At 33.0% G+C, this 19206-nt stretch overlaps 1 protein-coding gene across 3 annotated transcripts in view; it reads right to left on the bottom strand.

Annotated features, from left to right (window-relative positions):
- LOC148623585 (ATP-dependent RNA helicase TDRD9-like) overlaps window positions 1-19206 on the bottom strand; it is a 94696-nt gene that overhangs the window by 63085 nt on the left and 12405 nt on the right. For all 3 annotated transcript variants that reach the window (XM_088565506.1, XM_088565507.1, XM_088565508.1), the window contains exons 6-13: window positions 14641-14880; window positions 13876-13979; window positions 7321-7382; window positions 6718-6775; window positions 6028-6112; window positions 2933-2990; window positions 1452-1556; window positions 269-366 (exon numbers count right to left, since the gene is read on the bottom strand). In XM_088565506.1, the coding sequence (XP_088421632.1) occupies window positions 269-366; window positions 1452-1556; window positions 2933-2990; window positions 6028-6112; window positions 6718-6775; window positions 7321-7382; window positions 13876-13979; window positions 14641-14880 (810 nt within the window). The remainder of the gene's footprint in view (window positions 1-268; window positions 367-1451; window positions 1557-2932; window positions 2991-6027; window positions 6113-6717; window positions 6776-7320; window positions 7383-13875; window positions 13980-14640; window positions 14881-19206) is intronic.

The following is a 19206-nucleotide window of genomic DNA, read 5'->3' on the forward strand; positions in this document are numbered from 1 at the left end:
TTCCTATATACCCTACAACTTAGCTTGTGGGATATAAATATTAATCCCATCCCAAATGCTTAGCTTCAGGTATAAAATCATTTCAAAAGATATGAAAAGTTTCATAAAAAATCCATAGATTAAGAAGAATTTAGAATACAAAAGTGAGAAGAGCTTTCAGATAAAAGGACGAACAGACATCCTGTTCAATATTTACCTCCCCCTCCCCCCAATTTTAAAGTGGGTATAAGAATACTTGCTCCTGTTTATCTAATAATAATTCAAGTACCTGCATCTCAGGAATACCATAGTCAGGAATGTAACTCTCCCAGAAATGTCTTGTTATCATTCGGTAAACCCTACCATCAGATACACGACCAGCTCGCCCTGAAACATATATGGAGCTTATAACTCTGTAATGGATAACTAAGGTCAACATAACCTGGGGTTTCATTAATTTTTTGCAATTATAGAACCTTCAGTTTTTCATCATTTTCTTTTATAAAAAATATATGCAAATTTTAAAATTCAGGAGGTATCTTTCAGTAGCTTAGAAGGGTTAAAGTCCCTGGCACTGCCTTTTAACGAAAGGCCTGATAATCTATATCAAAAAGACATTCTACTCAGTACTGATACGTTCAGCCTTATCACTACAGAAATTAAATGGTCCTCATCACAATTTTATTGAAATAAAAAAATCTCACAGATGAGACCAACTATTTTCAGTTATATTTGTCTAACTGGAGTGACAACCCATCAAATTTGACATGTACCTGATATTACTCACCTGCAATGTAATGTGTGCCACTGGCAGGACATACCTTTTTATACCATTCCAAGTTTTTTTCTGTAGATGTTTATATTGCTGCTGTTCTAGTTTTTTGTGTGCTGTCTAGTTTTCCAAAGTTTAATACGTACATGTAATTGTATTTTATTCTGTTGTTTATTTAGGAAACTGTGTTTCCTGTTTTAACTTGTTGGTCATGTCCTTGGGTTCTGATGTCTAAGAACTGTTCTTCTGTTTTGATGCTACCAAGTCTGTTAAATTTGTTCAACTAACCTATAACCCCTGATACCTGTTTATTACAGTTTATACTACTTTTTTTCATAGAACTCTTGAAGTCTTTAAAACTTTGAATCAGGTAGTCTGTGATGCAAATTTTCATTATCAACTCTTTGCTTGGTACTTTGCCCTTGATGAACCTTTTATTTCATACTAGCATTGATAATTATGCTCTTCTGAAAATACATTAAAACTGTTTGCCCTTGTTGCCAATATGTCTTAGTCACCTTTATCAGTGCATTTGTATACTTTGTTACTTTGTTACTTTTTCTCTGACAACTTCTTGTTTTTGATGTACATTCAACTTAAGTTACCCTTCCCTCAAAAAACAGTTGTCTTTAATGTAAATTCAACTAAGTTACCTTTTCTTTGAACTTAATGGACATTAAGTCTTTTCAAATTAAGTTACCTTTTCTTTGAGTGCAGTTTGCCCTTGATGCCCATTCTAATTGTAGACTTGTATAGTTTGTATCAGGGTCACACACCAAACTTTTTGTCAAACAAAAATCAATCACTAAATAGAAAGGTGACATTATATATATATATTAATCTATCATTAAAAAAACTAGAAGTTCACAGAAGAATACCCCCACTTCAAATGAAGTTAAATGTAAAGTTAAACCTTAAAATGGATTATCTTCCATTGAGTCCTTCAATAATAATTATATTTCTTCATGCACATCTTCAAATGATTCCCAGACTTCTTATAAAATTTCATCCAATCCTTCAATGAGTTTGGAAGTTGCAATTATAAGAAATGTGGACAGATGAATGGAGAGTGTTTTTCCTTTATTACCACACCTCTTACTGTTGTTTGCAAGTGGTAAAGAAAAGGGAAAAACTTCATACATGAAATTAGATACTTTACAATTCTATGATGAATTTCTCTGCAGAGCAACAACAAATTGTAAATTTTAAATACTTCATGAATTCTGCTTAAATGTTTTTGATAGTAAAAATAGAAAATTAATACTTTTTTATACAAAGATTATGTTTGTTTTGTACACAGACAAATTTAGTCATTCTAAAAGAAATTTACCAAAAGTCAGGTTTTTATGTCCTATTATTTTAGAAAAAGTTGGAATAAATCTTAGTCATTGACTCTCAACGGAAACCTATCAATTATTATTTAATTAATTCAGGTAAAAAAATCTAAATAGCATTACCTAGTAATTATTCCATAAAACTTTCATAAAAATTCATCAAGTGATTTATGAAAAGTGTAATGGATAAATAGATGGACAGGTCAATACTATGTCATAAACAGAATTAAAACAGTTCTTAATGTCTCCACAGAACATCACACTCAATGTGATATCTTCTGTCTTGACTTCAAAACTGGCACAATTCTGTATATATAAATTTTTGGTCGTTCCCTCCGCGGGACTCGAACTCTAGGTCTAGGGTGCTGGACTTTGTGCAGGTGGTGTTGCCATAGATGTCACAGCGGTACGAGTTCGAGTCCCACGGAGGGAATGACAAAAAATTTGCATCGCAAATTTGACAGTTCTAACATCGTTGGGAATTTTTCAGACCTTTCTATACGTTTACATATCTTCCCTGTATCAATTTGATCCGATGGAGCAGTGTAGCGAATAGAGTCGTCACATTCTGAGACGTTTATATATATATATTTGTCCAATTTTTGCACGAATATATATGTATATTGATAAAGACATCTTATAAATTATGGCAACTAGACCATTTTAGTTAAGAAATGCAAGACTGAAAGAAAAACTGAGTTATTGTTTGGGTTGGTATTCAGCCAGACATAGAAATGAAATAGCTGAGTTTATGTAAATAAACCAAAAACTACAATCTTTTCAGACATGGCTATCCGTGACAATGCTTAATCATTATTATATCACAGATAAAATGGGCGTAACTTACCATATTTAATGTCAGGTACTGTTATGGAGCTCTCAGCAATGTTAGTGGACAAAATCACCTGTAAGTATGTAAAATCATATGATAATCTTAACTGAGTAAAATGTCATGAATTAATACCAAAACAATGAAAAGAGTCAGTTTTTTATTCACATTCACTTGCACTACTTTCAAAAGGTTTACAAGTCAATAAAAACAACTGACTGACTATTTTCATTTTAACCATTCCAAGTTTTTTTTATTATGCTGAAGGAATACATTTGTACTTAACCAAAATAAAATAATTCTGAACTATCTGGGTTTTTTTTAATGTCTTTAAGAAGAAATGTGTCCATATTACACAGATGTCCCTGCCATCCCATCATTAAATATATATATATCAGGGCACACAATAAAACAAAAAATACTGAAATCCAGACCAAAATTCAAGATTCTAAAATTTAACTTGAATTTCAAAGCATTTCCATGAACCAATGCAAGCTTTCAGCTCATTGTAAGCAAGTGTATAAAAACATTATAGCATACAGGAAGTGCAACCAAGCTGAAAACCTTACATATCTTTAAACTGAAGCTGCACACTAAATAACAAATATATGAAGAGTTGCTGAGATTTTGAAAACTAAATTTAAGAAACCTTGTAAAAGGAACCCCAAAAAAATAATGAAAAGGAGGAAATTGATGTGTGACAAGTAAAAGCTTACACAAGAAAAAATATTGTGAAAAAATGGGCACTTTATTACTACGATAAAATTTCAGATTCGTAAGTGAAACAAATATTCATTAAAATACATCAGTTTCTATTGTCTGTTTGGTGTGTAGTTCAAAGAGAGGATATCTTTTCAACAAATAAATGATTGATTGATTGATTGTTGGGGTTTAACGCCTGAGCAGCAATATTTCAGCTATATTCAGGTGATGAACATGAAGTGGATAATAAATGAACATGAAATGATGATGAAATGAAAAATGGGATGGGACACAAGGATAATGGGGTCCACAAATTTTGATTGCCACTGGAAATAGGGAGAGGTGTGTAGGGTCGGGCAATTTAACCTCTTGTGGCGGACCCCTATGGTTCCTACTCCAGGAGAATACCACAGTAGGGTTCCTTAACATGTGAGGAACGTAGCATCTTTCCCAACACGGTGCACCACTATGGTTTGCAGTCAGGTTTTCCGTATTATAGCCTGACAACCCCAGCATGTAACGTGCCAGGGGTACCCCATTCCACCACCTGGGGCACACAACCCAGTTGCTCTGTGGGCAGAGCACCCTAGCCCCTGGCTAGATTTCTGAGCACTATTTAGTTGCCTTTTACAACAAGCTTAGCACTGCTGCAGGCCTATTCTTTTGACACCCGGACCTGCACGGGGCTTTCAACAAATAAAAGTTATGAGTGATATTTACATTCTTATCAATACCAGATACCATTGTTGGTGTGAATTCTGCAGTGTAAACAATCAAATTTATTTCTATTTACTACCCAAGCAATTTTGCATAAATCAAATACACAAATCAAGCTTCATGGAGTAATTACATAAGCCATGCTAAGCATTGTAAAAACAAGTTTATATCGTGATTTGTAATAAAGTAATCAGCTTTCTCATTATTTAATGACTTTAAGACATCATAGTAATCTATGGAAGCGACTGATTAAATCCATGGAGTTTATCAAGATTTCAACACATTCCACTCTGAGTAATCAGAGGTTAAATTATATTGGAGTGAAGGGATTTTTGCTGGAACAGTCAAATTAGTTTGAATTATTCATGATTTCAAATTTTCCAAATTTGACACATCAAGATCCAACTGTATTACCTAATATAAAGTTGCATATGGCTTAAATCACTTACAAAATTTGTTGAATCAAAATTGTGGCATAATATGAACATCTACCCTTCATTAGATCTACTACTGCTACATTATAACAATCTCTGTTTTTGACCATGTTTTATGACAATGATCTGTAATATCTTGAATTTCGTGATATTTCACATATACACTAGAGAGATTCACAACTGGTAGAGCATTTTCTGCAGTCAATGTTCATAGAAAACAAGCATTCTGAGAGTACTGCAAAAACAATACATAGTCCTCTACCGGCTGTTTATATCATTGACCCAAATACTACCTTGGACAAAAATTAGCAAAGTGGAACGAAACCTAAACTTGATCTGTAAATCATCAGGGTAGACTCACATACAAAAAATCAGCTCAATATCTGCAAGCCTTGAGAAAAAAAGTGCTGAAAACTTAAATTTTGGTAAATTTTTCAAAGTTTAAGGGTCATAACATGGACAAAAATCAACAAAACAGAACGAAACGTAAACTTCGAATCAGTCGTACATGTAGTTTGTAATTATTAATTAGTTGATTGAATCGTTTTAACACAGAAGTCAACAGACCATTTAAATAAATAGACAAAATGTGTTCTTGATTTTCTTTTATAAATAATCAACATTTTTTTTCATCACTCAGAAGTTTTTGGCTGTTTGCCTATGTGATGAAAAAGTCCGAGAGATACAATGTTGGGTTTACATGTTGGAACGTCCATGTGTGGTCGAAACCAAACTTGTTCACTCGCTCTGATATTTTGTAAAAGACAGAGTATGTGATGAAATAACACACTTTCCAATATTTATCATAAAATAACTACATACAAAGTTTATTTTCGATCTGAGCATGTAAAAAGACTGACAAAAACGTCAGCTGAAGTTTGATAAAATGTCCGGCATGGGCTGTCAAAATTTCCGGACCCTTGCACCAAACCAAATTTGGAAAGCCAGAAAAGATGTTTCAATGCAGTCTATTATTAACAAATCTTAAAAACAGTATTAGTAATATATAAAGTTCCATAACTCCCACAACACTTGTTGAATCAAAATTGTGGCATAGTATGCAAATTTACATTTTACTAAAATACATCCTACCAAAAATGGAAGGAAAACACCAAGTGGTTTCAGAAGAGATGCAACCACAAATCTCTGATTAAGAATACTGGTGACAGGTATTGAAGCAATGGCTACAAATGTTGATTATGCATGTGTATATGTACAATGTGGTATTATGTATCACCCCAGTTCATGGAACTAACATACTTTTCTCTCTCCTTCTTCTGCCACCCGGAACACCTTGGCCTGTTCCTCTAACGTAATTGAAGAATGCAAAGGATATATCACCAGGCTATAAAAAAAATAATTGGTCTTTGACAAGTAATTTACAACAATAACTGACATTTCAGTACATGCATTAACGATATAAATTTTCCTTCCTAATACATGTTATACAATGAAAAACCTCATAGTTCTTGAAGATTCAGGTTGCAAAGTTTAATCCAAAACAATGCTTTCAAAATTTTTGCTGTGTACCAGTATTTCACTTATTTCTGATAAACGGTAATGATGGAACAATCACAAAGTAAAATTACATCTATAGAAGGATACATCCATAATTAGTTTAGTCTTATTTAAATGATGATCTCGATAAAGGGTGTGTGGTAAACAGATATCACAGAGAGTAATGGGACTCTTCATGAATTTCTAATGCATTTTTGCCAAAACTAAGACAAAAAGTAAGTTTTTCTTGATTAATGCATCCACTTTTGAAAATGTGAATTTTCTCTTTAAATGAGTGAACATGAGTAAAACTGCCCAACTCTATCAAGCAATATTTATTCTGCAAGGCTAATACAGATTTGTTTTGTATTGGTCCATATTTGAAAGCCCAATATTACTTCCTTTCAACACCTTGAACAAGAGTACCATAATGTTTCCTATATTGGTGCATACTTGCGGTCCATTTCAATATCTCGTAACAATTTATGAAGTGTCTCTATCTCAGCATAACCTATAATTAAATTTAAACTATTTTATTTTGACCTGACAACAGATTTCAGAACATCAAAACACATTGGCTTGAAAATCAATATGTAATATTTTTTACATATTAAATTGTCTAACATTACTCTAACAATATTCATGAATAATTTTGTATTTATTATTCCATTAAAAAAGACTTATGGACTGTGCCTCTGTATTGTGATAATTACCTGGGAGAAACACATGGACAGTGCCTCTGTATTGTGATATTACCTGGGAGATACACACAGTGTCTCTGTACAGTGATTATTACCTGGGAGAAGCACATGAACAGTGTCTCTGTATTGTGAAAATTACCAGGGAGAAGCACATGAACAGTGTCTCTGTATTGTGATAATTACCTGGGAGAAACATATGGACAGTGCCTCTGTATTGTGATAATTACCTGGGAGATACACACAGTGTCTCTGTATTGTGATAATTACCTGGGAGATACACACAAACAGTGTCTCTGTATAGTCGTAATTACCTGGGAGAAGCACATGAACAGTGTCTCTGTATTGTGATAATTACCTGGGAGAAACACAAGAACAGTGCCTCTGTATGGTGCAAATTTACCGTTTCCTTTAGCCACTCTGAAAAATATCAATTATGGTAACTTAAAATTGATTCATTATGAAAATCATTAAAAACAAATATTTAAATTATACAATTGAAATAAGGTATGGTAGAATGCAGGGGTCGAAATTAATACTGGTCTGAGGACGTAAAATTCCATTAAGACCAGTAGATATTTTCTACGAACTTATCCGGTGGCTTGTTGAAATAGCATTGCTAAAAATCTTTGGTAATAACTGGTAATTGTTTTGGCCTTATCTAACTTCTTAAATGGAAAAATATCCTGAAATAATGTCTTTGACAACAAATATCTGGACATCTGGATGGGGAGGAACAACTAGATAAAATACAGAAATTAAGTGATAAGGAGACACTGAAGAGGAATAAGATCTATGATACAGACAAACAGAAACATAAATTCCAAACTTTATGGCAACAAAAATCGTGCATGGCTGGAATATTTTTCTGAAAACAACACGGAGGTTTCTCAGAAATTAAACGTGTAAAAATTGACTGTACATCAAAACTACGCCCACATGTGTTTTCTGACCTATTCTTTATTATGCTTCACATCCAAGACATTCAGTATTTTGACCTAACTAGTGCTGCTAAACTCTGGAATGTTTCAGGGCAATGAGCAAGGAGACCTAGTCAGGCTCCTTATGGTAAAAGAGATGATGACAGTGACGAGGACACAGATAAACTTGGCAATTTTATTTTATTAGACCCCAAATGTGACACTGATTGTTAAATAGATATGCTCACTTGTGGTGTGATAAATAATCATTTTCATCGTGTCTTTTATCAGATCCGTTTTCTGCAGGACCAGTAAATTTTCTGGATGGACCTACAGATTTTTAAGTCTAATGTTCCTGCTGGCTAGTTGAAGTTTTAGGTAATTTTACCCCTGGAATGTTTTATTTTTTTTATTATCCGCTTCAGTTGACAATTAGGATATTCCAAATTAATCAAATCTGAATAATCCTTTATTATTCATTAGCATTAATCAACTAGAACACAAAATGGATATATTCAGAAGGTATGGTATACTGCAGTATCTTCAAATTTAAAGCAAAAGGACCATTACAATGTCAACAAGATAATTAGAGAAGAGGTCAAAACGTGACAAATCCTCAGGTTTAGAAAGGTTATTAACGAATACATCATTTTCAGTGAGCCATTTATAAAATCAGTCTTGTGTAAACTATTTAACTCTACACGGAGTTCTGGTAACTTACCAGATCAGTGGACAAAAAGTATTGTGGTTCAAGTTTACAAGAAAAGCTAACGAAACAACCCTGTAAACTATCATGGGATATCATTAGTATATAACATTTTGGAAACTTTTTACATCTATGATCAACTAAGACTCACAAGGTGGAGTGAAAAACATTCTATTCTTACTGATGCCCAGTTTGGTTTTCAGTCAAGGTACAGTACAATAAAAACCATCTTCACTCTCCATTCTATGATGTTGAAATCTTTTGGAAATTTGAAAAGGTTGTATTGTTGCTTTATTGACTGTAAAAAGCGTTTGATTGCATATCTCATGTGAAAGTATGGTTACGGCTTGTTAAATATGGTGTAAAAGGGAAGTTGCACAATATAATTAAGTCCATGTATTCAAAAATCAAATGTTGTACTAAACTTGATGGCATTATTTGTAAGTTTTTCAATAGCAGTATTGGCCTCATGCAGGGAATCTTAATCACACTTATTTTATTCATTATATGTTAATGATACGGAAGTTGAACTGATAAGACAAGGATGTCAGCCACATGAACTGTTAAATCTGTTTCTTATTATGGACGACATGGTGATGGTATTACTGAATAACAAAATATGATTATATGTGTAAGTACACATTCTAGTGAACACTGATTTAACATAAATTTGGCATGTTGTTTTTAGAAATTTAGGAGTAGTAAAGACTGACAAGTGGTTTGTAAATAATATTAAAATGTGCGATGAGTTTGTTTACCTTGGTATACTGTTTATATATAACAGCAATTTTGCCTGTACTCAAAAGATGTTAGTCAATCAGGGTAGAAAAGCTTTGTTTAGTTCATATAACAAAATCCACGATAATTGTTTTAATCATGAAATTTTATTGTCATTGTTTGATACTTATGTTTCAAGTATATTAAATTATGCAAGTGAAGTTTGGGGACATCACAAGTCAGATGATACTGAAAAGGTATCTTGAAAATCAGAACATCAACTGTTCATTATAAGGTATACTGTTAGATTGGAAGGTTTCCATTGTTTATTATGATATATTAAAATGATTAACTATTGGTTGAAGTTGATAAATACAGACAATTGTATTGTGAAGACTTGTTATTGTGATATGTATGATAGATGTTGTTTAAAGCCTAAAGATAAACACAACTGGGTATGTGAAAAAAGAGATATTTTTTATTTGTATGGTTTTCAAGATGTATGCATGGTTAAGCCAAGGTGCTACAAATGTTGATTTGTTCATAAGTGAATTAAAGGAGTGAAAGCTAGATTTAATAGTAAAATGGCAGCATATTGTGATGAGCCACCAAAATGTACAGTCTAACTTCACTCACTCGAACTCAAATGGCTCAAACACCCGGGATTTCTCTAACACAGTTCAAAGTACCAAAACTTTCTCTAATATAATAAATATAAATAACCATGGATTCCTCGAACACTCAAACTGACTAGTTGGTCCATTGGGTAGTAAATCTTAGAGAATACCCATCACTAACTCGAACTCATTAGCCATTTTGTCAGCTTGGATAATAAAAGGTGTGAAAAACTGAAACCCTATTATTAGTCAGTGTCATTTTAGTTAATTACAGGAAATACTTAATTCATCACTAATTAGGTAGTTTTTATCTTAACATAGTACTGATTAAAGTTCGAGAATGTTCCAAAGTCGGTATGATGAAAGCATGAAAGAAAATCAGATAAAAACAAATTATTGACCAAGGAATTCGAACTCTGAAGGTTTTTAAAAGCAAACACAGCATTTTTGATGTCCACAAATCAACATAATCTTCCGAAAGTGAATGAAAAGGATCCACGAACTAACACAACTTCGCATGAAGTAGGCAATTTCTAATGATAATGTTGAACTCCGACTGGCAATGAAAAAAATCCAGAAATATTCGAACTTCAATTTCTTTAACTCCCAAAGTTTGACTGTATATTATATAGTTTTTTGTATGACCCATACTGTTTACAATATTTAGATCATCCTGGAAATGATGTTTATAAACCATTTATTCGTAAATATCCTGTTTCCTCACACAATTTGAATATTGAGAGGGGGAGATTTTATAATAAAGACAGAAATGTGTGCATTTGTAATGTATGACAAAAATGTTACCGAAGATGAGTACCATTACATTTTAAGTATGAAAAAATATGACAATATGAGAAATACTTAAAACCATATTATTGGAGATGACCTTCTACCCTTAAACTTGTTGTCAGTTCATAATATAAAAGAATTTAACAATCTTGGTAAATATTTATGTCTTGCTTAAAAACTTAAAATGTACGATTGCTAAACTTTACCTATTCTCTGCCATGTGTATATCCTTTACTTTGTCTTTTTTTACAAAATTGAAAATGTGCATGTATTAATTAGTCATAATATGTTCATTTCACCGATGATTTATATATTTGTGTAAACTGCACCTTTTTGTGGTACAAGAACAAGAAGTTGTCCAACAATTCTGACTCAAGAAGACTTTGTTAGGACTTATCATTAGGATCATATCAGCAACTGAAAGTTTCTTTCTATCTATCAGTTTTCAAGATATTGGCTGCAAAATGTCAACAAAAAAAAACAAACAAACCACATCAATTTTCCCCTTTCAAGGGCAATAACTCTTACAAGGAGTTGTCTGACAATTTTTATCCCAGACAATTTTTGTAGTCCTAATAATAAGGATCATTTTAGCTATTGAAAGAATTTGGCTAAACTGACTGTTTGGAAATATGTGTGAAAAACTACTGTCTGACCCCAATGTTCCATTTTTAGTAACGCTGGTCATGTTTTTCGATGGATCAAAAATTCCCACATCAGTTCAATGCACAATACCCAAAGGAAAATTTGTACCAAGTTAGGTTTCAACTGGTCTAGTAGTGTCAGAGGAGATTTTTTTAAGAAATAACATTAAAAGTAGCGAAAACTGAAAAAAGGGGGCAGTAACTCCAACATGACTTAACATAATAAACAGGAAAGGAAATTTGATAGCAGATAGATCTCATCATGCTGAACACTTATACCCTATGTCAGAATTTAGCTAAACCTGTTATGGAGATACATGTATATGCAAAAAACTACTGTCTGACCCCTATGTTCTATTTTTAGTAATGGCGGCCATGTTTTTCGACGGATCAAAAATCCCCACACCAGTTCTATGCAGGATACCCCAAGGAACATTCATACTAAATTTGGTTCCAATTGGTCAAGTAGTGTTAAAGGAGAAGAATTTTAAAAAATTGTTAACGACGAAGGCGGATGCCAAGTGATGGCAATAGCTTACATGGCCTTTGGCCAGGTGAGCTAAAAAGTTGAAAGAGTAATTAAGGGAACCAAGGTTCTAATGGTAATCAAAAGAATGTAATCCAGGGACAATGAACAGACCAAGAAAATACATGCAAAACCTAAATATGGTCAAACACTTTTGCACAGATGATATTTGTCATTATACTGAACATTTAAACATTAATCATGATTCTACTTGTGTTAACTGAATAACATGCTAAAAGTGCTAACAAGAGGCTCCTAGAAGCCTGAATCTCTCAACTGGTTAAATTTTTCCCTTTCAAGGGCAATAAATTTAACAAGGAGTTTCCAACAATTTTGATTCAAGAAGACTTTGGTAGGATTTATCATGAGGATATTTCAGCAATTGAAAGTTTCTTTCTTTTTATCATAGTTTTCAAGATATTGGCTGAAAACCATAAAAAACATCATTTTTCACCTTTCAAGGGCAAAACCTCTTACAAGGAGTCCTTTGACAACTTTGATCCCAGAGGACTTTGTGTAAGCCTTATAATAAGGATAATTTCAACAACAGAAAGAATTTGGGTAAACCTAAATGTTTTGGATATATATGAGAAAAACATCTGACTGAACCCTATCTTCTATTTTCAGTAACAGAGGCCATGTTTTTTCTATGGATCAAAAATCCCCACATCAGTTCTATGCATGATACTCTTAGGAACATTCATTCTAAGTTTGGTTCCAATTGGTCAAGGTGTGTCAGAGAAGAAGATTTTTTAAAGAAATAACATAAAAATAGAAAAAAAAACGTCAAAAAGGGCAATATCTGCAACATGGCTTAAAAAACAGGACTGACTTAGGTAAATGAAGTAGATTACAAAACAAATCCATAGTTTCCTTAGATGACGTTGATTACAAAGCAATTCAACACTACCCTTAGAGGATGTAGATTACAAAGCAACTCTATACTATCCTTAGATGATGTAGATTACAAAGCAACTCTATGCTATCCTTAGATGATGTAGATTACAAAGTAACTCTATACTATCCTTAGATGATGTAGATTACAAAGCAACTCTATACTATCCTTAGATGATGTAGATTACAAAGCAACTCTATACTACCCTTAGATGATGTAGATTACAAAGTAACTCTATACTATCCTTATACTCGGCGTCACATAAATAATATACTGTTCAAATGTGAATAAAAATATTTTCTATGACTTTATTGACACCTACCGTCGTTTAAATTGTCTTAAATGACTTGCTCATTCGTTTAGCCAAACGGCTTCTCCCTAAACAAGTCGCTTATTAGCTTAAATCATGTGTAACAAATCCTTACGGGAAAATCCCATACTAATATCCGCCATGTTGGTTTCTACGGGACGATTTGTTTACAAACGAAGTTCGTAAGTTCCCCTCGAACTACGGTGACAATCGTCTGCTTGATCAACTTTTCGGTATTGTACGTTGTTCGCGTAAAATAAATCCGAGAAATTCGAAATAACGCCGAAATGTATTCTGGGTTCTTCGGTTTTTGGACAAACCATTTAAACGTAAACAACATCTCCTAGCAACCCGATCACTGTAAACATGGCCGGCTATTTACAATGTAAATATTGGCACTGAGAATTAAAATCTGAGCGGAATTTAACGATTCAATGTTTAGGGAGAAGCGGTTTGGCTAAACGAATGAGCAAGTCATTTAAGACAATTTAAACGACGGTAGGTGTCAATAAAGTTGTAGAAAATATTTTTATTCAAATTTTAACAGTATGTTATTTATGTGACGCCGAGTATAGATGATGTAGATTACAAAGTAAAAGCAACTCTATACTATCCTTAGATGATGTAGATTACAAAGCAACTCTATACTATCCTTAGATGATGTAGATTACAAAGTAAATCTATATTACACCTAGATGTTGTAGCTTAAAGATTAAAATCTGAAACATCAATATTTTGAACGTTCTACCTGTACTAGAAAAGGAGTCCAAAGTAAAACCTAATATTTACCCTTGCTTCTTTATATCTAAATTATCAAACTCCTGAATGAGTCTTAAAGCCATGGTGTAGGCTTCTTCAGATATTTCTGGTTTGGATTCATCTAGTGGTGGAATCTGTAAAACAAAACATTTACAAGATGTTGATATGTAGTGGTTTCAAAATGTTTACGAGATGTTGAATGCCATTTGCATCTACGAATATCTACTGGTTTTAAAACATTTTAAGAAAATTTTTAAGAGCAGCTAAACTAACCTTTAACTCATCAGTGTTAATCTGAATGTAGATGCCAAGGAAAGTGTAGCATTTTTTTATATTCAACATATATTGTTTGTATATTATCTAACAAAATAAACTGGGGTTTTCATTAAAAAGTCAGGATGTGAAGGATTTTTCATTTGACTCAAATAAACAGTACTTATCTTGCATTAAAATCTCAAGTTACACTACTGAATGCAAATTTTCAGGGGACTGTTATCACAAAATTTCATTAAGCAGATTCATTTTTGATTTGGGGTTTCCATTTATTGAAGTTGAATTTTGCTGAATACTCTGACAGATTGGCTAAGAATTCCTGCTTTTTAACACATTTTCTTAGGAATCATTCTATTTATTTCTTAATTTATTAAATGAAATTCAGTTTTCTTACATACCTAAAAAAAACTTTCCAACTTTTCAACAACCTCATCTTAAATTTTCAGGAGTAACTTTAAAAGAATTTTTAGGTGAAGCTTTTATTTCCACTGGAATATAGCAATGGATTATAATCTTACATACCTCAGCTAGCTGTGTTAAATCATCAGCATAATATTCAGATACATTATAAGCTCTGCCTTCCACAGTAACAACAGGGGCTGGCTCTAACCTATCTCTGATGGGTACAGCAAAGTACTGCCCAAACAAATCACAATCAAATGTAGCAGACATCATTACCACCTTCACATGACGTGAATTACATCGCAGCAATTTTCTTACAACCAGTAACGAGAAATCCGTAGATTGGTCTCGTTCGTGAACCTGTGTAAATTCAGATGCAAGTTATATTTTGAACACCTCAAAATATCTAAATAATAACATAAAAAAAACATCAAACATATTTTTGTGGATTACAAGACATACTTAAGAAGTCTTTAAAAGGGCAAACTGGAGGCCCTTCAGGACCTGAATTGTTCACCAAACTTCTTTCTTCATCTTAAAAATATTTGAAGTCAGGAATTAAAAAAAAATATGCTGAAAACCTTTTCCCCCATCTCTTAGGTTTCTTAAAATATATGTCTATAAAATGTTTCTAGGGTGTAACCTGATACATGTACAACTGCAGAGTTTGTTAAACCAGAAGCTCCCAGGATCCTGAATCACCCTTCTGAAGAGTTCTCCAAGCTAAAGAAGAAAAGTCACTTTTATTTTCCAATATCTTGAGATATATGTAGAAATCAGTCACTTGACACCTGTGTTTTTTAAATAGCAACTGCATCAATGTTTCATGCTTTATCTATATAATTAACACATTTTCAAAGAAGATATCCTCAGGATACTGGTGACAAATCCACTGAGTGGTTTCAGAGAAGATTTTTAAAGAGTAGTTAACGCTGACAGAAGATGATAACCATGAGGCCTGATGAAGTCAATACAGCAGGTGGAAGAAACTGGAAAATTTCATAATCTTCTCACAAGGATCATTTCATCAATTGAAAGTTATTTTCTACCTATTATAATTTTCAAGATATTGGATAAAAACTGCAAAAAAACATCATTTATCGCCTATCAAGGACAATAACTCTAATAAAGAGTTTTATAACTTGAACCAATGGATTTTTTTGTAGAGCTCCCCAAGCTGAAAAATGAATGGCAAATTTACTTTTCAATACCTCCCAGGGTTCTCATTAAGTTTTAAAGTAGGTGGAAGAAAATTAAAAGTAGGTGGCACCATTGAGGACCCTCAAGCCTGAACCGAGTGGCGAAGGCATGAGGGGGGACAGCCTGAGAGGGGGTACCCCCTGCAACTGGTGACATTGGGCTGTTCTGAGCAGATTTTGATCCCTTATTCTTAATTCAAATATTCCCTTTTTTTGGAGCTCATTATGCTCAAATTTGAAAATTTATGTGATTTTTTTCAGATTTGCATGACAGGGCTTGCTTTTCATGTTGTTTATATCACTAAGCTATTCCAGATGTGATTGTATGCAGGAGGGAATGCCACTTTTTATTTGGACCATAACTTTTTAATTGATTTTTCTCTCAGAAAACTAAATTGCCTTCCCCCTCACCATACAGACGTTTCTGGGACAGCCCTTATAATCTATCTCTTTTTTAGTAAAATAAGATATTTTTCTGTACTTGTACTGTGACATGCTTTGGTCAACGATGACCGGAAATGTTGAATTGATTCTGAAACTTCCCACATACAGAATCAGTACCGTGTTTGAAAACTAAAGGCTCAAGAGAGCCTGAATCGCTCACCTGGTTAACCATTTGCTTATTTGAAAACTTGAGGAATGAGACAGGCTAAGTTAAAATCAACTTAATTGTCAAATGCAAGAAATGCTTTTCATAGCATTTTCATGACCTGAACCAGAATTTTGCTAAAGGCAACAATTTTTGTATTTTTTTTAAAAACCTGTCTTATGACCCCTAAGTTCCATTTTTAGTATAGGCAGCCATATCTTCACTGATTAAAAATCACAACAGTCATTTTGAGCACAATACACTAAAGAACTATTATGTATATTTTTATTCAATGATCTTAAATGGTTTTAGAGAAAAAGATTTTCAAGATTGTACATGTGAAAAAAAAACAACAAAAAAACTGTTTCAGGGGTCGCAACTCCTACATTAGTCAATGAATGGTTTTGAAAATTTCCGCATAGGTCCTTCTTATGATGCTTAAAATTTTACCCATGCCAGAAATTTGCTTAAGGCAACGGTTTTTGAGTTATTTGCAAAAAACTGCCATCTGACCCCTATGTTCTATTTTTAGTAATGGCGGTCATGTTTTTTCACGAATCAACAATCCCAACACTCATTTTGTGTGGGACACCCTAAGGAACATAAATGCCAACTTTCATTGAATTCTGTGCAATGGATTTTGAGAAGATTTTCAAAGTTGCAAATGCCAAAAAAAGGCATGTTTTTTTTTGCCTAGGGAACAATCCTCAAAAATCTGTCAGTCTTGTAGTTTCAGAGAAGATTTTTGAAAATTTGTCCATGACAATGACGGATGCCAAGTGATGGCATAAGCTCACTTGGACTTTGGCCAGGTGAGCTAAAAAAATAGATCATGTCCATTACAAAAGCGCCAAATTCACCACGATTAAAGTTTGTTTATTGTACTGCCGATCATGACAAGAAAAAAAAGAAATTATCAAGAAAACTAATCTGCATTACAATAAAGACCACAATCAAAGGTGACATAACCAAACATTTTTTTTTTGCGATTTTTTTTTTTTTTTTTTTTTGAGCAACAAAATAGCTGGCGCCAATGTCAAAGTAGATAGTGAAATCAACAGTCGCCAACACTTATTGAGAACCCTGACCTCCTACAGTTTTTGAGATATATGTAGAAATTTATGACTTTACCCCTGTGGTCTAATGATAGCAAAAACAGCCATGTTATAAGGTTACTCTATATAATGGACACCATTTTCAAAATTAATACCCTAAGGATGCTTGTGACTAAGTTTGATGATAATCCACAGTGGTTTAAGAGAACAAGATTTTTTGGAAGTCCAATATGTGTTAAAAAGTATTTAAAAAAGAAAATCTTAACTAAATATAAACTTAATCTTTAACTCATCATGGTAGACTCACATTTCAAAAATCAGCTTTCTTGCCTGGGGTATAACAACCTGCTACTTGTTACTCTCTAGGAATTAATTTCATCAAGACTTTCAACTAATACCACCTTTTGATCAAACTGCTCTATGGTAGCTGTCTACCTCATAACTCTCTAATAGCAAGACTTCATAAGAAATATTCAGAATGGGACATAAAGCAAGTCTTGTGATGTATTACTGTATTTTTAAGACTGTAAGTCAATATTCTTTTTCAGCAAGTCCGCTCTGATTTATGTAAGGATATTTCAAGACATTTTCTTTACCTACAATTCATTTCATTAGATCATACTGTCTTTATCAGATTTTACTGATACACAGAATTGTTTATTTAATAAAGATCTGTTTCAATCTCACTAACTATTTATGATCCAACATTTATTTTGCAGAATTTTGAACTTTCAAACCTGACCTGAGCTTGGGCCCTCACCCTGTAAATTGATTTCATTACAATAATATTGTGATATATTATATATTGATTACATTCAATAGTAACCTGGAGTAAACTGCAATCACATGTTGGAAAACGAAAGCTTAAGCTGTCAATCGAACTGATGATTGAAGATTATTGATCTTGCTATATGACAGTCATTTCTCTTGGCTTTATCCTTATCTGAATACAAAACTTCAAAAAAAATTTGAATATATAAAACCAAACGCTAGAAGACAAGTTAATAAAATTCAATGGATCGAGCATTCCAGAGTCCTTTAATATACAAATTTGTGCCAACTTACAGAATGTCGTTACACAATCGCACATGAAGAAAACTAAAATCAGTGGTAATCAAGACCGATTGATCAGACTGATTTCACACCTGGGTGCCCACACTTTACATGATTAATATTTGTTAAGGGCTTCAGAGCAATAGACATGGAATTGAATGAAAATAATGAAACTCATGTTCAAATTATACTTATTTAAAAAATATGAACAAACTTCACTGGAATAATATGCTGTTCCCCGAAAAACACTCAACTGGGATCTCTGCTAACACCTACACCTATGGTTTATATTGACAACTTATGATGCATGTCCTACATTTTTTTAACCCTCGATTTACCTGGCAAATCTGACTTATCTATGTTTTTTTCGTTAATTTTGGTCAAAATTAGGCAATTTGACTTATACTCCACATGAACCGATAACATTCACTTTTTTCATTACAAAAGAGGAGAGGTTTGAATATCTTCACTTTCTGCTAAACAAATACACAATTGTAAAAGATGAGAAACCCTGTTAACTGCATGTTATCTAAATATAAAACATTTAACAAAGCATTATCAGTAATCATGGTAATGTGACAAACCAAATTAAAATTCACAAAAATTAAAAATCTTGATATTTTGCTAAACACAGAATGCGATTTTAGTAGTTATCTACAGATTGTGAAATACCAGAAAAATGTTTGCTTTTGGCTCTTACTACCTATATACTTCAAGTCAGTACCACAAAAAGCAAACCCTGCCTTTCTTTGGTGGAATACTACCTTGTATCACAATTCACTGTGATCCA

The sequence above is a fragment of the Perna viridis genome, chromosome 2 (assembly GCF_037379345.1).
Source record: "Perna viridis isolate PV_CMFRI_1.1 ecotype Kerala chromosome 2, ASM3737934v1, whole genome shotgun sequence".
NCBI classification, from domain to species: Eukaryota; Metazoa; Mollusca; class Bivalvia; order Mytilida; family Mytilidae; genus Perna; species Perna viridis.